The 16,530-nt window shown below is 51.3% G+C and overlaps 4 protein-coding genes across 4 annotated transcripts; 2 read left to right on the forward strand and 2 right to left on the reverse strand.

Annotated features, from left to right (window-relative positions):
• The first annotated feature begins 906 nt into the window (after nt 1-906).
• On the forward strand, nt 907-4,286 carry NTH1_3 (alpha,alpha-trehalase nth1). Its single transcript, XM_062944722.1, has 4 exons — nt 907-1,637; nt 1,700-1,763; nt 1,831-3,697; nt 3,756-4,286. The coding sequence occupies exons 1-4, from the start codon at nt 1,467-1,469 to the stop codon at nt 3,901-3,903; spliced, it is 2,250 nt and encodes a 749-aa protein (XP_062803576.1). The 5' UTR covers nt 907-1,466; the 3' UTR covers nt 3,904-4,286.
• A 4,300-nt stretch (nt 4,287-8,586) lies between these two features.
• QC764_210140 (uncharacterized protein) lies at nt 8,587-10,661 on the reverse strand (the record flags this gene model as incomplete). Its single annotated transcript, XM_062944723.1, has 3 exons — nt 8,587-9,759; nt 10,131-10,251; nt 10,564-10,661. 3 exons carry the CDS (start codon nt 10,659-10,661, stop codon nt 8,587-8,589), a joined length of 1,392 nt encoding a protein of 463 aa, XP_062803577.1.
• A 1,754-nt stretch (nt 10,662-12,415) lies between these two features.
• Nucleotides 12,416-13,099, forward strand: QC764_210150 (uncharacterized protein; the record flags this gene model as incomplete). Its single annotated transcript, XM_062944724.1, has 1 exon — nt 12,416-13,099. One exon carries the CDS (start codon nt 12,416-12,418, stop codon nt 13,097-13,099), a length of 684 nt encoding a protein of 227 aa, XP_062803578.1.
• Nucleotides 13,100-13,530: 431 nt separating this feature from the next.
• Nucleotides 13,531-15,712, reverse strand: QC764_210160 (uncharacterized protein). The gene is made up of 4 exons (XM_062944725.1): nt 15,171-15,712; nt 14,749-15,049; nt 14,456-14,688; nt 13,531-14,394 (listed from the first exon to the last, which is right to left on the reverse strand). The coding sequence occupies exons 1-4, from the start codon at nt 15,368-15,370 to the stop codon at nt 13,710-13,712; spliced, it is 1,419 nt and encodes a 472-aa protein (XP_062803579.1). The 5' UTR covers nt 15,371-15,712; the 3' UTR covers nt 13,531-13,709.
• Between the last annotated feature and the right edge of the window lie 818 nt (nt 15,713-16,530).

Consider the following 16,530-nt stretch of genomic DNA (forward strand, 5'->3'; position numbering starts at 1 on the left):
CAGTGTCCCTATCACAGAGATCAAGAGATATGCACCTCCGGCTGGGTCCCGTCAGCGGCGGCCCCGGAGGTCGGTGGTTCTTTCACCCCTGCAGAATTCAAACCCAAACCCCTTCCGGAGCTCCCCCACGCTTTTCTGGTTCGCTGACGGCAGTGGGTGACAGCCGAGTTGTCAGTGCGAACGGACGGGGGAGAGAAAGGCTGGATGGGATGGATGGCACGGATGCAATGGGAGTGGTCATGTGCTCAATTAACGCCCGTATGATGTGCATATTCGGTTAGCTGTGGGATCACCAGGAGAGAAGAGGTTTTTTTGGCTCCCGCTGAAGGTTTGCTGAATGGATGGATGGATAATGATGAGGCTTTTGAAAGTTTTAAGTCTTTGGTCGGATGATGACCACCCCGCTTTCTTCCAGGGCGATTGGAACCGTGGGGTAAGCCTCTGGGGAGCGGCGAATGGGGTTGGGTAACGGTGATAGTAGTGATTGCTCTAAAAAGATGAACAGACAGATGAAGGCGTCTCCGGACTGTGAATACAGATTGTCCGGCCGAAGCCGAGTCCGTTGGGTTTGTCATTGCTTGTCTCGAAGATATTGGCACATGTCAGATACCGAAACCCAATGATGGATATGGCTGCAGTACTTCGTCATTGTGGACCCTGCTACCACTTTAACACTTTCGACTTGCCCTCCTCCACTGTTTTCAATCCACAGTGACATCGACATCGATTTCAAGGGAACACAGCATCAGGGGCATCCATCGAGGTGCAAGGTGACGCACAACAAAGAAGACCACCCCACCGGGTGTTCGCCCAAAGGGCACACGGGACGAGGTTGGCGCAAGGCTGAAGACGCCCTCATATCCAGCTGAGGAAAACTAGATACAGATAGATAATGCATTCTATGACTGAGGCTTATCTGCTGCACCTTGGTGGTTTAGTGGCTGCTTTTTTTCGATGACCCCGTGATCGCAGTGTTGGAACTCCCAATTTCGGACCCTCCTTGCTCCCCTGGTCGGCGGACAGGGCAGCTGTGGCACACCCACCTGCATCCGCGCCTGCAGCATAACCACCTCCACCTCCTGCCCGCACACTCCTCAACACCCAACGTAAAGGCCGCCTTGTCTGAGACGCAACCCTCTCTCAGCAACGCCGCAGCTCTTCTTCACATCATCTTCCAACCTTATCTCCTTTTCCTCTTTTTTCTTGTTTCCTTAGCCTCTCTGGGATAGAACAGACAGACGACGACAATCGAGCGAGTCCCTGCAGCAGACGGCAGCACTCAATCTGTTGTTTTAGCGTTCAGCCACTCGCATCAGAGCCCGAAGCACAAGCCAGCCCGTCCTTGTTTGCCAGAGCTCCCCCTACCTCACCTTACCTCACTCCTTTCAGCAGAAGCTCGACTTCCTCTTTTGCTCCCGTCCTCTGTAATCCCTCGACTCCTCGATACTCAAACAACGACTGCCACCATGCCTATCATCCCGACCACAGAGATTACACCACCTGCCCCGCCACCGGGCCCTCCCCGAAGCCGGGGCTCGACTGACGAGGGCGTTTTCGACGATGCCAGGACCTACTACACCGCCGATGAGCGCCATCTGAACACCCGGGCGGGTGCCAGAACCCGCACCTACTCACAGGTATTTTCTGCTTGTGCTCATGGAGATGACCAATGTGGCTGACCAGCATTGGGCTGCAACAGAACAGCTTGTTCAAGCAAATGGAGCGGATGGGCCTGAAGGAGCCTTACCGGAGAGGCAGTCATGGTGAGTATTCTGATATTCCCCAATTTTCGAAACACATTACGAGCTGGTGCTGACAATGCTGTCTCAGACGAATCCACCATTCCACATTCTCGTCGATTCCTTATTCAAGTCGAACCTACTCTACAGAGCTTGCAGTCACAGGAGGATACCGATGGGAACATGCAAATCACCATTGAGGACAATGGTCCCAAGGTTCTTACACTCCGCACTGCGGCGTCTAATGGGCACAACAGATTCGATATTCGAGGTACATACATGTTGTCCAACCTGCTCCAGGAGCTCTCGCTCGCCAAGGAGTACGGCCGCAAGCAGATTATCCTCGATGAGGCCCGCCTGAACGAGAACCCTGTCAACCGTCTTTCGCGAATGATTCGTGATCACTTTTGGGAGGGACTCACTCGCCGCATTGATGCCTCCAGCATTGAGATTGCGGCGCGGGATCCCAAGGACTGGACAGACGACCCGAGGCCACGCATCTACGTTCCCCGGGGCGCTCCTGAGCAATACGAATACTACACCAAGGTGGCAGAGGAGAGGCCTGAGCTCCGGCTCGATGTGCAGCTCCTGCCAGAGAAGATTACCCCTGAGCTGGTTCGGGATATGAATTCCAAGCCCGGTCTGCTCGCGGTCGACATGGAGGAGGAAGTCGATCCCAAAACTGGAAAGAAGACGCTCAAGGGCCGACCATTCGTCGTGCCAGGAGGTCGCTTCAACGAGCTTTACGGCTGGGACAGCTACATGGAGTCTCTGGGTCTGCTGGTGCACGACAAGGTCGACTTGGCCAAGTCTATGGTACAGAACTTTTGCTTTTGCATCAAGCACTACGGCAAAATTCTCAATGCCACCCGATCCTACTACCTCTGCCGGTCACAACCTCCTTTCCTGACCGACATGGCGCTCCGGGTGTACGACAAGATCAAGCACGAGCCAGGTGCTCTGGAGTTCCTCCGGACGTCTATCCTGGCCGCCATCAAGGAGTATCACAGCGTATGGGTGGCTGAGCCGCGTTTAGACCCCGTCACAGGTCTTTCACGGTACAGGCCCGAGGGTCTTGGTGTTCCTCCTGAGACGGAGGCTGGCCATTTCGTTCATATTTTGGAGCCCTACGTTGAGAAACATGGCTGTACCTTTGAGGAGTTTGTTGAGGGGTACAACAATGGCAAGATCAAGGAACCCGAGCTCGACAACTACTTTATGCACGATCGTGCTGTCCGTGAGTCGGGCCACGATACGACTTACCGTTTTGAGGGTTGCTGTGCCGACCTTGCAACGATCGACTTGAACTCTCTCCTCTTCAAATACGAAACGGACATTGCGCGCACCATCCGAAATGTGTTCCACGACAAGCTTGTCATTCCTGCTGAGTATTGCGTGGGCAATATGGAGCCCAACCACGTCGAGGCGTCTGCTATCTGGGACCGCCGCGCCAAGCGGAGAAAGTTGGCCATTGACAAGTACCTTTGGAACGAGCAGGAGGGTATGTACTTTGACTACGACACTGCGAACCGCAAGCAGTGCTCGTACGAAAGCGCAACGACCTTTTGGGCACTGTGGGCTGGTGTTGCCAGCCCCAAGCAGGCCGCAGCCATGGTCACCAAAGCCCTTCCCAAGTTCGAGGCTGTGGGTGGGTTGCTGTCCGGTACTGAGGAGAGTCGTGGTGAGATTGGCCTGGAGCGACCTAACAGACAATGGGATTATCCCTATGGCTGGGCGCCACAGCAGATTTTGGCGTGGACGGGGTTGTATCGGTACAGCTTCACAGAAGAAGCCGAGAGACTGGCGTACAAGTGGCTGTTCATGATTACAAAGGCGTTTGTTGACTTCAATGGGGTGGTGGTGGAGAAGTACGACGTGACAAGGCCTATTGATCCGCACAGAGTGGACGCCGAGTATGGAAATCAGGGGCTGGACTTTAAGGGTGTTGCCAAGGAGGGGTGAGTTCTGATTCTTCCATGCTGGGGTGCTGAGTATAATGACTAACAAGATGATTAGATTCGGCTGGGTCAACGCGAGTTATGTGTACGGCCTACAGATTGTCAATGCTCACATGCGGAGAGCCCTGGGAACGCTCACGCCGTATGAGACTTTTATCAGGGCCGTGGAGGAGAATAGGGCAAAAGCATTGGCGGAGTTGGTGTAAATTCTTTAACTGTCAACAATAAGAATGGAAAGAGAGGAGGGAGCAATGGATGGGTTTTGGGGAAGAGAAAAGACGACTAGAAATTGTAGAAAGTTGCATACCTATCCTAAAATGAAGATATCCCAGAAGAGACCACCGGTATTGGCAGAGTGGCGATGATCCAGCAAGGGTTTTGGTTGTGGCGGTGAAATGATGAGAATGGAGGCATGATGGCAAGTGTGAGAGGGCATGAGACAGCCTGGTGGACAGTGAAGTGGATGTTAGCTGAGGGTCCAAGGTGCTTTGCACAATGCCAACACCTAAAGTTATTTCAAAGGGTATTGCTTCCTAAAGAGAGCTTGATGGTGTAGTAGGGGTGTTATGTGAAACGGACATTGGAGATGTATTCAAGCCTCTCGAAGAGGTCTTCTTGTCAGGATGTACTGTGAGTTTGATAGTTTCTATCTTTCAAAAGCTTCCTCTAACTCATTTCACATCTCTCTCTTGTTTGCTCGGTGCTTTACCTTTATAGCTCCTATCTAGCTATATCTCGACACCTTGCGGCCTCCACTCTGTCCAGATGCACCATGGCCTCTTCATCTTTCATCCCATCATTATATAGATATCATTTGCAGCCGCCGACGTAATTTACCTGATCGATGACAGCCAGAGATGATTTCGACTCCAGCCGCTCAACACTTCATCTGAGCTTTTATTAACTTATTCATTATAGCGATTGCAGCCGTTCGTTGCCTCGGCGACTGTGGAAGAAAATGTAAATAATGCCCCCTTTTCGCTTTTCGATTGCAGGCGATAAGCTGCGATTGCGGACGATAAGCTTACGATACAATGATGCCCTCCCCGTTATTCTCACGCTTTTGGCTGCGGAGAATTAATAGATTCGGTTGCAGCCGCTTCAGCAGCAAGAGCATTATGGCATCAAGACAACACACCCAGTGAAATGCAACAAAGAATTTGAAGAAACTCTTGACGGATGCTAGTATTAACCTTACTAGGTAGCTTTTCTAAAGACAATTCTACTGCTCCTGCCTCTTCGATTTTTCCAGATGAATTTCATCTGCAGCTGCTTAGCTGTCAGGTTGACGGCAAAGGGAAGAGGAAAGAAAGAGACATTAAGAAAACACAGCCGGAGACTTCCCTTTTCTTCTCCGATTGATGATAGTTAATATTTCGATTGCAGCCGCTGGTGTTTCGGTTGCAGCCGCTGATATACCTAGATAATAAATAAAGCTGGGATGAAGGACTATCTACTGTGGTACTCGGGACCGCACGCTCTCGATCGAGTGAGATTGCTGCTACCGCAGTCGAGGGCAGACGGAAAAGATGTGATGCTGTTGATGAACAATGCTAGCGCATAGGGAGAAGCAAACCTAGGGCAGTTACCTTCTCATGGAGCAGGATAGTCGGCCAAGAAGACAAGAAGGATGTGGTATTGTTCGGGTCGGTGAACTGGAAAGCAAGAGTGGGAGAGGTCTCTGATAGAGTACTCTGGTCCACAAAGTCGCTCGAGTGGAATTGCTGCTGTTGCGCTCGAGAGCAAGCGATGATGAATAATGCTACAGCGAGGAAGGGGAGCGGGTGAGAGTAGGGGGGGGGGGGTTGTATTCCAGTGCCCAACGCCACATTCCAGAGCATAAAGTGAGTGATCTTTAATGGACTTATCTTTGCAAAATAAACAACATAAGTTGGTCTGCTGTTAAACATTGGTATTCTAATATGGTGAACCACTATACTTTATGAAGTTATACAAGCCCATGTCGTTTTAACCATTTACAGATGTTTTTGCATATTTACTTAAATATTTCCAGACTTTATGCATATTTAGTTAACCGTTTGCAAACGTTTTGAATATTTATTTAGCTATTCGGAAATGCCTGTCATATTTACTTAACCCGTTTGCGGGCGTTTTGCATATTTGGTCAGCTGTTTGGAGACGATTCAAATTATTTAGCTAACTGTTTGGAGCTGCTTAATATTTATTTGGGAATTATTTAAATAAAAATTTCAATGCGTCTGCTAATCCTTTTTTTTCCGTCTCGAGCCGCTTAGTTATTCATCTAAGCTTATATTATGCTTTCTTCTTTAAGCATCTAAGCAGATACACTTTGCCGATGGCATTAGCTTTTCTATCTAAACTCAATATTGAACATGTTAGTTTGGAAAATCTTATATTTTTAAAATGATATGGAATTGATGTCTATCAACAGCTCACTGCTATTTGCAAAATAGCGTGGTAAAATACAAGTAAATACCACGACGAAAGGTGTTAGGTCTCAAGTATTCAAGTCATGATGCAGAGAATTATCCGTAGGCTCATAGATCTAAGATTGAAGCTTTGGAATGGTTTTGCAAAATCCCAAGGATAAGCAGCATTTTCAAGAGCTTCAAACTGAAAATATAAAAGACACAGGATATGTGACGATATGTAAAAGATATGCCAGCAAGCTTTTCTGGAGGAGATAAGCTATGGAGCATAGTAAAGTTGGACCTGTAAATAAGACTCTGTTGTTTGTTCTTGATTCTAGTAAAAAAAGTTCAAATCTAGAAGATATATCACCCACATGTGAAAAAAAAGAAAAAAGGAAAAAGGTCTTGAACAGACCTCTGGAAAAAACTATTGCTGTCACGGTCAGAAAATCGATTACTGTGAAGAAAAATAGTTATTACTACGGACGTTTTCGCGATAGGTAGAAGCGCGGATGCATTCGGTGATATGGTTGCTCACTATTAAGTCAAAATTAACTTGCGATATGTTTGTGAGTAAGATGCTTCTGGTATTTCCAAATAAAGTAAAAATAAGATAAGCGATTGAGGTGCGGTGTTGCTTTTGCCTCGTTCGTGGCCCAAACACTCATTGCCGTCTCGGGCACCTCCATTGGGTGCGCAGGCGAAGAATGTATCTCCCGCAGTGACTGCATTCGGCCCTGAAGCCAAAAGCAGTCTCGCTAGGAGAAGGGCGGTAACCAGATTGTCTCACGTAAAGTTCACCATTATATAAGACAACTACTCCATTGTCACGAACTGTGATGCTCACAGTCAAAAGCCGGTGAAGGTCTGACCCATAAAGGTAAGCAGCTCCAGGTTAAAAAGAGCAACCTCATCTGAAGGGGTTCATCTCCCCAAGGTTGAACCTTGTACCTCGACACAACAGAAGGCGGTAGAGCAGATACCTAGGCGTTCATTTTCTCCCCCTTCTACCCGCGAAGACAGCTAAATGTCTATGAGCTCATAGCATATTGGAGGTGAGAAGATAGATTTTGAACAATCCTTCAGCCACATAATCTGAAGCTTCATACCCAGCTTTTGATGCCTTGAAGCAGAGTCCCCTGGCGTAGCAGTCAGTTTGGCACAGCATGGGGGCCTTGGGCATTATCGGGATCTGAGGTTTCTCTCCTGATTTGCGTTACGACCAGCGATCAGTTCTGGTCTACTATACACAGCTTGACCAGGACCAGCAATTCACTGCACCACTCACTACCTCACTCACAACCATGGCGATATTGGCGTCCACCACCACAACTAGCACCAAGGGATCTGCCCTCACCGCGAGAGTAACCCTCCGCGGCGTGGAATGGGGACTTCGGTTGAGACTCTTCAGATTTACAAGCACAAAGACCGCAAGAGGTACCACAAGTCGAGGCCTAGAAGATTCAACAGATCCATCAGCTCGAACCAGGCCGTCAAGTCAACGAGGTACTGCAGCAGTCCCGTGAGTACCCGCCCACGTCACAGACAGCACATACAACGAGGAGGACCAGGTCATCAAAGAGACCAAAGCCAGGATAGGGGCGAGGCAGCAAAAGCTGGCAGGCCTGGAGGAAAAGGATCAGCGCATGGCGGATGAAATCACCCGACAGAACATTGAAATAGGAAGAAGGCTAGCCGGACTGGAGTGTCCTGTTTATGATCACTATTATGGACAACCTCGAGCTCGTATCTAAGTATCGGCAGAGTACATGGGTAGGTTGCCTAACCACGCACACAGCTCTTCATTCCTTGAGCTCTTAGCTGACGATCTTTGAAGTTTCATTAGCCCCTCTCGCTGTCATAACTCACCCTCGGCGGTTCACATCCACTTCGGGGAAGAGAAGGCGCCATGATATCAACAACCCAGGCGGCGAATTACTCAACAAAACCCATAATAAATGGACGAAACGGGGAACTTCACACAGCAAAGGGATCTCGATAGCAAATAAAACAGAGTACAAGTCTGCCTGCTTTCTACTTACACCCCCTTTGACCGGATAATATTTCGTATCAATAAAAGGATAAAAAGATATCAATAATAATAAAATAAGAAAACATCCTGCTCATAACCTGCAACAAATAAACATACTCCCTTCTGTTGGACATCTTTCTCGATCCTCCACATCAACCCAATCTTGCTTAACCCTTCTCCAGAAAGAACCGAAGCAAGAAAAAAGAGAAACGAAGCAAAGGGGGACAAAAAGTGGTATTCAACTTGGTTACACACACACACCAAACACCAAACCCCATCAACATACCAAACGTCCAAAGGGAGTAGTAGTAATCGAATAGAAAACGACACAAACCACAAGTTCTTCTTGATCAAAATTCTCATCAAACACCCTTTCTTTCAAGAAACCAAAACAAAAACGACATGGATATCAAAAACTGCAAAGCATGGAAAAAAAAAAAAAAAAAAAGAGAAATAAAGAGAGATTAAACCGGACTTTGCGGCAAACTAGCCCCCACCATCAACCCCCCCCTCAAATCCCCACTCCCTGTCCTCCTCAACGCCTGGCTCATCGTCTCAATACTCAACTCCCCGCTCACGGTCGGCCCCCCCGCCGCACTCAACCCCAAAGGCGGGATGCTATGTCCCATCAAACTCGTCGGGCTACCGAGCGGCTTCCTCGCCGGGCTGAGCTCCAACCCCTTCACACTTCCACTCTTACTGCCCGGATCACCCGCTGATGACGACACCGGCGACCTGATTGGGGAAGGCGACCGGTTGGCGTTGTTGTTGAGCGAGGTTAACGAGGTCAGTCCGGGGATGTGCATGCTCTCCCTGCTGCCGGCTACTCCGCCAAAAGACTGCTGCTCGGCTTGTACTACATCCGCAAACGAGATGAATGACAACCTGCGGACGTCAGTCGTGTCAAGACTGCCGTAGTTGCTTGCGCTGTCGGGGTTGGTGGGGCTGTTGCCTCGGTCAAGGGAGAAGGCCGCGAGCTCGTCGACCCATGTTGGCTCGTTGTAGCCGCCGCCGCCGCCGGTGACGGTTACGGCGGCGGGCTGATGGGAGGCGTGTGTGATGATCTCGACACTATCTGGGTTAAGGTGGGTGTCTGTGATGGCTTCGGAGGAGGCGTCAAGGACGGGCGGGATGTAGTTCTCGGTCTGAATATGGGAGGGGATCGCAGGGGAGGTTGGGAGCGCGACGGCGGACTCTTGGACGTTGCGCTCAAAGATCTGGCTGCCCGCTGGGGACGCAAGACGTGGAGAAGAGGCGAAGGGTCGGCTGGGAGAGGACGGGGTGTAATGGGTGTGTTCTGTGCGGATAGGAGAGGCAGCGGTTCGTCTTGTTGGCGAGGAAGTTGTTTCATTAGTAGACGGTGATGCGACTGTTTTGGAGGTCGATTTGATGACGTCTTCTACTTTTTTCTTGCCGAACCCAAAGAGACCGCGCTTCTTGGTCTTCTTCTCATCTCCATCCGCGCGCGGGCTCGCATCGTTTGAGCTTGGGATGGGTTGAGTGTGAAAAGGGACGGGTTCCTCAGTAGAGATGGTTGCTGAAGCTCCGGCCATGGTTGCGATTTTGCGAGTTTCGTCTTGCAGTTCGTAGAGAGTTTGGAGAATGAAGCGCAGGTCGAAGTTGGTCGCGATTCGGGGCTGTTGGCAGGTTAAACGGGGGAGCACCAGGTGGATCAATCCCAGTGGGATGGCTGCTTGGTGGAGTCAGGGACCTTGGTGGATTCGTTCGATAAAGCTTCCAAGTCTTCTCTGAGAATCTGGATGCAACGCCAAACCAGGACGTTAGCAAAACACAGCCTCAGCAAGTCGTCTGAATACGTGGTTATTGAAATTTTGTCAATCTCGGCAGAACGTTGCGGTGGGGGTAAAAAGCAAGTGTCGCGATAAAAAAAGAGACGGCCTGTGAGCAATGCGAATTTCCCGATTCGCCGCGAGTATATCGATTGTGAAATGGTCTCCGCCGACGAGACCAATGGAGCAGGAGACAGGAGATGGGGATGCGGTCATACCTGATCACGGCCGGCGGTGCGACGCAGAAAGAAACAGCTGAGCAAGACGAGGGAGTCTGGAGCGTCTGGAATTATCTGGCGCGGCGCATTCGGGCCCAACTCTGCTCCCGTCGACCCGTTGCTATGCTGCTATGCTACCGTGCGGGTTGCGAGAGCAGCAACGAGAGCTGGAGGTTTGGGCAGCTTCTATTTGAAATGTCGGGTGGGCGCAAAAGATGTTTTTAGCGGACGGGACGGGAAACAAGTTCAAGGGCTGACGGGTTGTCCTCGTCGTCGGGCCTGGGCCTTTTGCCTTTGTTTTGTGAGTCTTGGGGATTGTGATGTCGGGCGGTTGCCGAGGTGCGCTCAAATCGTGATCAGCAGGGAATGACGATGCTTGAGCTCGACGAGTCTACACAAAAAGGAGGGGAGAGCCGGACCGGGGTTTTAAGACGTAATGCCGTCCCACGCCGGCGCTGCCAAGATCTGATTGGAACCTGGAGGAATGTGTCTTCCTTCTTGTTTTGGGTCCGAGAGGGATGTGATGGGCATATCTATTTGGACTTTTTGTATCATACAAATGCGCCGACCGTCCGACCCTTTTAAGCTATCCCCTCCCTTTCCTTCTAGTAATCTACCCTTCGTGCAGTCAGTCAGTGAGCGAGCATTGAGGCCACCCCTGACCAGACTGCTGTGCATGGCCGTGGCGGCGGCTCGGCACCAGCCAAAGCAGGAACTGGAAGACTCGGTACATGATGTTTAACAGGTTTTTGGCGTGACAAAGTCAAGTGATGTTGAGTGGGCAAAAGCCCGCTAGGCCAAGTTTCCCGGCTGATGGACGAGCAGAGACCCCTCCTTCTTTGATCCCTCGACCCTCGACCCCTAACTGTCCGTGAGAAGGGAAGAGGAGCTCAAGCTGGAACCGGGCATGCCCGATTTGTCTGTCTCTGCGACATGTGCGAGATTCAAAGACACAGGGACGGCAAGCGATTGGTGCGATCCAGCCATTGTGTTGCATAAGTCACTGTCTCTGCCCAAGCTTCCCAATGGTGGGGTTGTGACCGACAAGGGGCAGTCACAGTCAGGCAGCTTACAAGCTGGTTGCTTTTATTTGGGTCTTTTTGTTGAGATTTTGAAATGCTGGATCACTAGTATTATCTTTGTTGTAATGTTTGCGGACTTACATCAGCCGATAGAGGGTAAACAATGGTGGCTGGATATAAGGTGATGGTGATAGCCTGATGTGCCCCTCACCAGTCACATTGAGATACGGCACTCTCAGACGAGCTGGCCGGACTATTTTTGAAGGGATGAAACCAATACCCCTGAGATGAGCCGTTCGTATCAACTACAGCCCAAAGAATTCCCGTGTACAGTGAGGCAGGTGATCCTTCCCGTCAGGAGTAAGGCGCACATAAATTGAGGGACCAGATGTTTTCTGGAAGTCTGCGAACTGTGTACCAAATGTCACGTTCAACAGGTGCTATCTGAACATCTTCGTAAGGGTACTGACATTCCCCCCCTGTCAGCCGCCGCGCCAGCTTCGCGGACGGTCATTTCCTTTTGCTTTAATTCTCTATGCGACCAGGCATCACACAAATCAGGGTCTCGGTATGCTCGGCGCCGCAACCACGCGAGTGGCTTACGTAGCTGTTGTCTTTAACCACTGGGGCACGTATAGCGTTTTACTTCATGGGTTCTGCCTGGCAGGTAACATCATAAAATCCAGGTCTCTTCAGACTTGCGACAGCGCTGTTCTGGGAGATGAAGCTGACCGATGTTGAACATAGTGTAAGTGGGATACGTCACCAAGTGAAATTGCTAGGATGCCTAGCTAAAGACTAATGCCGAGTCGAGACTCTATTCTTGGGCTTGTTTGCTTTGTCGAATATCTGGGCCCCAGTTACATATCCCAAGCAAACCGCTCCCGTGACTGACAGTCCGGCGGTCTCGGAGCAGGGTCGACCGGAGCCGGCTTACTCCACCCCGGGCCCGGGTCTGGGGGAATGGTGGAGATCGACCCGGGCTCAGTGGTGATTGGTTGAACCGTCCCAAGCCGTCGAGCCAAGCCCAAAGCACTGACCTCCGGCGACCCAAAAGCTCAATTGAACCACGTGACCGAGCTTCCAACAGCTGCCAGGCTCAGAAAAAGTTATCGCGACTCCAAATCGCCCAGCTACCCGGCCGATGAGAAGGAGGAGAGGGGACCGCCGCCGCACGACATAGCCACCACACCTCCGACCCCATTCCCGACGACGTCCACCCACTTTCTCTTGTCGGTCATTTCAGTCTAACCCTCCGTCAAAATGGAAGCAACCCTCTCCCGCCCAGCAGCTCGCTGCTGCTGTCTCCTCAAGACCACCACCCCTTCCACATCACGACTCCTCCCCCTCCCAAGTAACCAGCAACAAACCCGCCAAAAGTCCACCCGCGCCCGCCACAAAGCCTCCCTCAACATCCCCCCCCACCCCTCCTTCCTCTCCAACCCACCAACATCATCCCAGACAGGATCAACAACCCTAATCTTCAACCCCCCCTCCTCCGCCCCCTCCGTCTTCCAGACCCCCTTCAAGTTCCTCCCCAAATCCGACCCCCGCCGCCGCGCCACCCTCGCCAAGAATCTCTTCTCCTCCTCCGTCACCACAAACTTTGCCTCCCAGCCGGTAGACGTCTCCTCCCTCCCCACCATTTTCGACGACCGGTCCCCCGCCACGGCCCCCAAGAACCACTCCCTCACAAAAGAGGACGTCGAGGAGATGCGCCGGCTGCGTCTTGCCGACCCGATAAAGAACTCAGTCTTGAACCTGGCGAGGCAGTTTGGCTGCAGCGTCATGTTCGTCATGATGTGCGTCCAGGCCGGCAAGGAGCACAGAGACAAAGTTCACGTCGAGCCTCACGCGGCGGCGAGGGAGAGGTGGGGTCCCAAGAAGAGGCAGGCCAAGGAGGAGAGGAAGAGGAGGATGGAGATGTTGATGAGGGGAGAGATTTGAAAGCCTGGATCAAGGCAAAATCAAAGCAAAATCAAGGGGTGTATATACAAAGAAAGCGAGGAGCCGGTTTCGAAAAAGGGTATCTTGACGGAATGTTTGTCTCATTGGGAGGAGGGGAATGGAAGGAAGGGGAAATAGCATTTCTGTACGATAAGGACACATCACATGACTCTCTCTCTCTCTCTCTCTCTCTCTTGGTTGGGGATATACAAAAAAGGAGGCTTCACCTTTTCTGGGAATCATAGAAACGCGGAGACGACGAACCTTTGATACCACAATACGGGTTGAGTGGGTTGATGGGTGGATGGACGAGCAAGCAAAACATACCCCAGGGCGCAGGCAGTTGTAAAAACAAGCACAAAAATGTTCAAATGAGCAGCTCGGCCACGGCTGTCATCGTGCTGAATCAAATTTGTATAATTCAGTAAATATACTTTGTACCAATGTGCCTCCCCTGGGTGCTGAATCACTTGCCGCGCTGGATACTACCACCTGTAGAGAGAGGTACTGTCAATCTCACCCTGTGCACCACCGCCGCCCTTCCCCCAATGACAGCGCTGATATATAAATATCCCAGTCTCTAAATTAACAACGCAGTAATGCCCCCTTTTTATGCTGCCTCCTTCCCCTTGCCCTTATTTTTACCCTTCCAAGAACTAATACTGTCCTCATCCTTCCAATCGCTGGTCCCATGCCTGTCCAGCTCGTAATCACCCTGCCCAGGAATGACTCGCGAGCACCATCCACACCAACTCCTCCTCTTACCTTGAACCTCCCTTCCCAATACCTCACCCTTCAGCCTCTCCTCGTCCCATTCTGGCACGCAAGCCCCAACCTTGACCCTTTTGACCGAGATCTTCTTCATAACGCCCCCGATACCCTCGACTTCGTGTCTCACGTACCCAACCTTCATAGCTGGGGATGGCGTCCTGCGCATGTGGTCTGACCCTGAGCTCAAAAGTCCCCCCAAAGTATTAGAACCCGAGCCGCCTGTCGCATTGCTAGCCAAGCTACTGAGACTAGCATTGCTGGCAGCAGATAGACCCGACGCCATCGTCGAAGTAGAAGCACTGCTATCACTTCTAGAACCGAGCCCTGCGCGAAGCCGGTCCTGTTGAAGCTGCTGGTCTGCCGCCTCCCGAGCGGCCTCGGCATCGTAGTCCGTTTCCTGCTCAACCTCACGGGCGCCGCAACACTGCGAGTTACGACCGCACTGGACCCCGCGATCACCATCACCGATACCCGTTCCTAAACCACTGAGGACATCGGTGTATTGGTTGCGCCACTTCCAGACGCTGCCACGGAAAACATGTGTTAGCATGTGGAATATGTGACGGGAGCGTGTGCCAACTATACCTTTGGTAAGTGTTATCGTCGTTTCTGATAGACCTTCCGCACGGGAAACACAGCCAGACTCCAGAGGAGCCGCATTGGCAGATGGCGCGCTGCATATCATCCGAATCGATGCGGACCTCGGGGCACATTGGGGGCTTGACAAGCTGACCTAAGGGTGCCATGACGCATTTGGTGCAGAGACGCCGATGTCGATCTCGGAGCACGATCTGAGCAGGTGGTTTGATAGCGCAATTCTGGTATTGATACAGTTAGGGGGTTGTTGCAGCGGTTAAGATCAAGCTTTGCGAACTCACCCTGCAAACGATTGTCCCACATCGTCGACAAGGTCCCACCATGTCTCGTGCACATTGCCCTGATTTGCCCTGGAAATCCGTCCTTGCGGAGGAATCTTGCCCGTAGTACCAGTTGGCAGAGCGCGCTCGAAAGCGTAGTGTGTCTTGCGGGTCAACAGTGACGTCTTCGAGAGAGCATCGAAGCGACGAGTTGATCAGTCCTCTGCGATCCTGCAGCAGAGCGCTATGTAATATGTGGCATGTGCGGGAGAGGCTATCGAGGGAGTTCAAGTCCAGGTTCCTGGCCACTGATTGCGCGATCCTGGAACCAGTCAGTACTTCCTCACCCCCCTCGATACGCCGCCGAGGGGAAGGGTTGGTGATGGTCTTGAAAGGACGACGTGTTTGAAAAGATTGAAAAGAAAGGGTGATTGCCGGCCTACGGATAACATCCCAAAGCCTTGGTCATAAGGTGGTCCTGATTCAGAACCTCCTTGACGGCATACTCATGAGCCTCCTGGTTGTCCTTCTTATCTGTGCTAACACCTTTCGCCTGGTGAGCTTGAGCTTCAGTGGCATTCCACACCTGCCCATCTCTTTGGGACTCGATGTCCTCGTCGTCCAATTCAACAAAGACAGCCATTGTGATAGATCGCACTCAGGGGAAGGAAAAGGGGTGGTGTCGGGTTCAATGATGATATCGGCGCGATAGCGATGATGCGGTGACCAGGAGGGTTCTCAAAGACCCGGAATCGGAACGGGAGATCGAGGAGTTGCAGGCAAGGCACAGGGAGGGAACGCACAAAGACAATAACAGGGGAAAAGGAGAAACGGATCACTCAAGAGGAATGGATAGATGTGCCATTATCAAGCCGTGAATGTAACTTCTGGCAAGATGATATAAGTTGATGCCAGTTTGACGTGTACACCAAGCAACGCTTGTAGCTTCCAGGTAGAACGAACCGTTGTTTGGAGGAGGAGCCAGCCAACCCCGGTAGGGACCCCACTCTGGGTAAACGACCCCATCACCGGGATGCAGGAGCAGCTAAAACAACCCCACCTTGGCCAACTGCTAAGGATTGGCGGGGTATTTGCCCACGTCACTATCACGACCGTTGCTGCACCTGGGCATGTGACGTTTGCGACTTTGCTGGATCTGAACGCCATTGAGAGATATCTTCAAGATTATGATGGATTAGACGCAAAAATCTCTGCCGGGGCACGTGGCTCATGCCCCGGAGGAACATTGCTGTTGCGTACAGCTGTTACGTACCTTGGGAAATCTACCCCTCATAGCTCATGCCTAGTTGTTGGTACGGGAACCTACTATTCATATTGAGTTTTTCGAGACCCGGCAGTCTGGAACATCCTTTCCCCAGTGAGGCGTCCCCTAGAACCACGATCGTCCTGGCGCCAGGAACAATCCACGTTGTTCTGCGCGTCGAAGCTTCGAACTTGGCCCCCCCTACGAAACCCCATGTCTTGATTGTGGCACATGACCGAGTCTCTTGAATTCTTCACCGCACCACTCTGATTCACTGCATCATGGTACAGTTCTTCCTTACCTTGTGTTATGTTGCCAACGATAAGTCATGGCTAGAGCAGGTCCAGTAATATGCTGGGCTGGATACCCCCCTCCGTCAGGTATGTCCAAAACAGATGGATATCTCCTCTTACTTGATCGCGCGGAAGGGCCAACATGTGATTTGTAGACCATGCCTACAGAGATCAATCTTGAACGAAAGGTTCTAAAGGGACATTTGGGTTAGCGTTGTCAATTCAGGATACACTACCCGCCATTCT

The sequence above is a fragment of the Podospora pseudoanserina genome, chromosome 2 (genome assembly GCF_035222485.1).
Source record: "Podospora pseudoanserina strain CBS 124.78 chromosome 2, whole genome shotgun sequence".
Lineage (NCBI taxonomy): Eukaryota > Fungi > Ascomycota > Sordariomycetes > Sordariales > Podosporaceae > Podospora > Podospora pseudoanserina.

Excerpts from the sequence above, each read along its gene's own strand:
- NTH1_3 (XM_062944722.1), top strand. The coding sequence starts at position 1,467 with ATGCCTATCATCCCGACCACAGAGATTACACCACCTGCCCCGCCACCG. Across the intron at positions 1,764-1,830 it reads TTACCGGAGAGGCAGTCATG|ACGAATCCACCATTCCACAT; the intron begins GTGAGTATTCTG and ends ATGCTGTCTCAG. Across the intron at positions 3,698-3,755 it reads AAGGGTGTTGCCAAGGAGGG|ATTCGGCTGGGTCAACGCGA; the intron begins GTGAGTTCTGAT and ends CAAGATGATTAG.
- QC764_210160 (XM_062944725.1), bottom strand. The coding sequence starts at position 15,370 with ATGGCTGTCTTTGTTGAATTGGACGACGAGGACATCGAGTCCCAAAGA. Across the intron at positions 14,689-14,748 it reads GTGGGACAATCGTTTGCAGG|AATTGCGCTATCAAACCACC; the intron begins GTGAGTTCGCAA and ends TATCAATACCAG. Across the intron at positions 14,395-14,455 it reads GACGATAACACTTACCAAAG|CGTCTGGAAGTGGCGCAACC; the intron begins GTATAGTTGGCA and ends TTTCCGTGGCAG.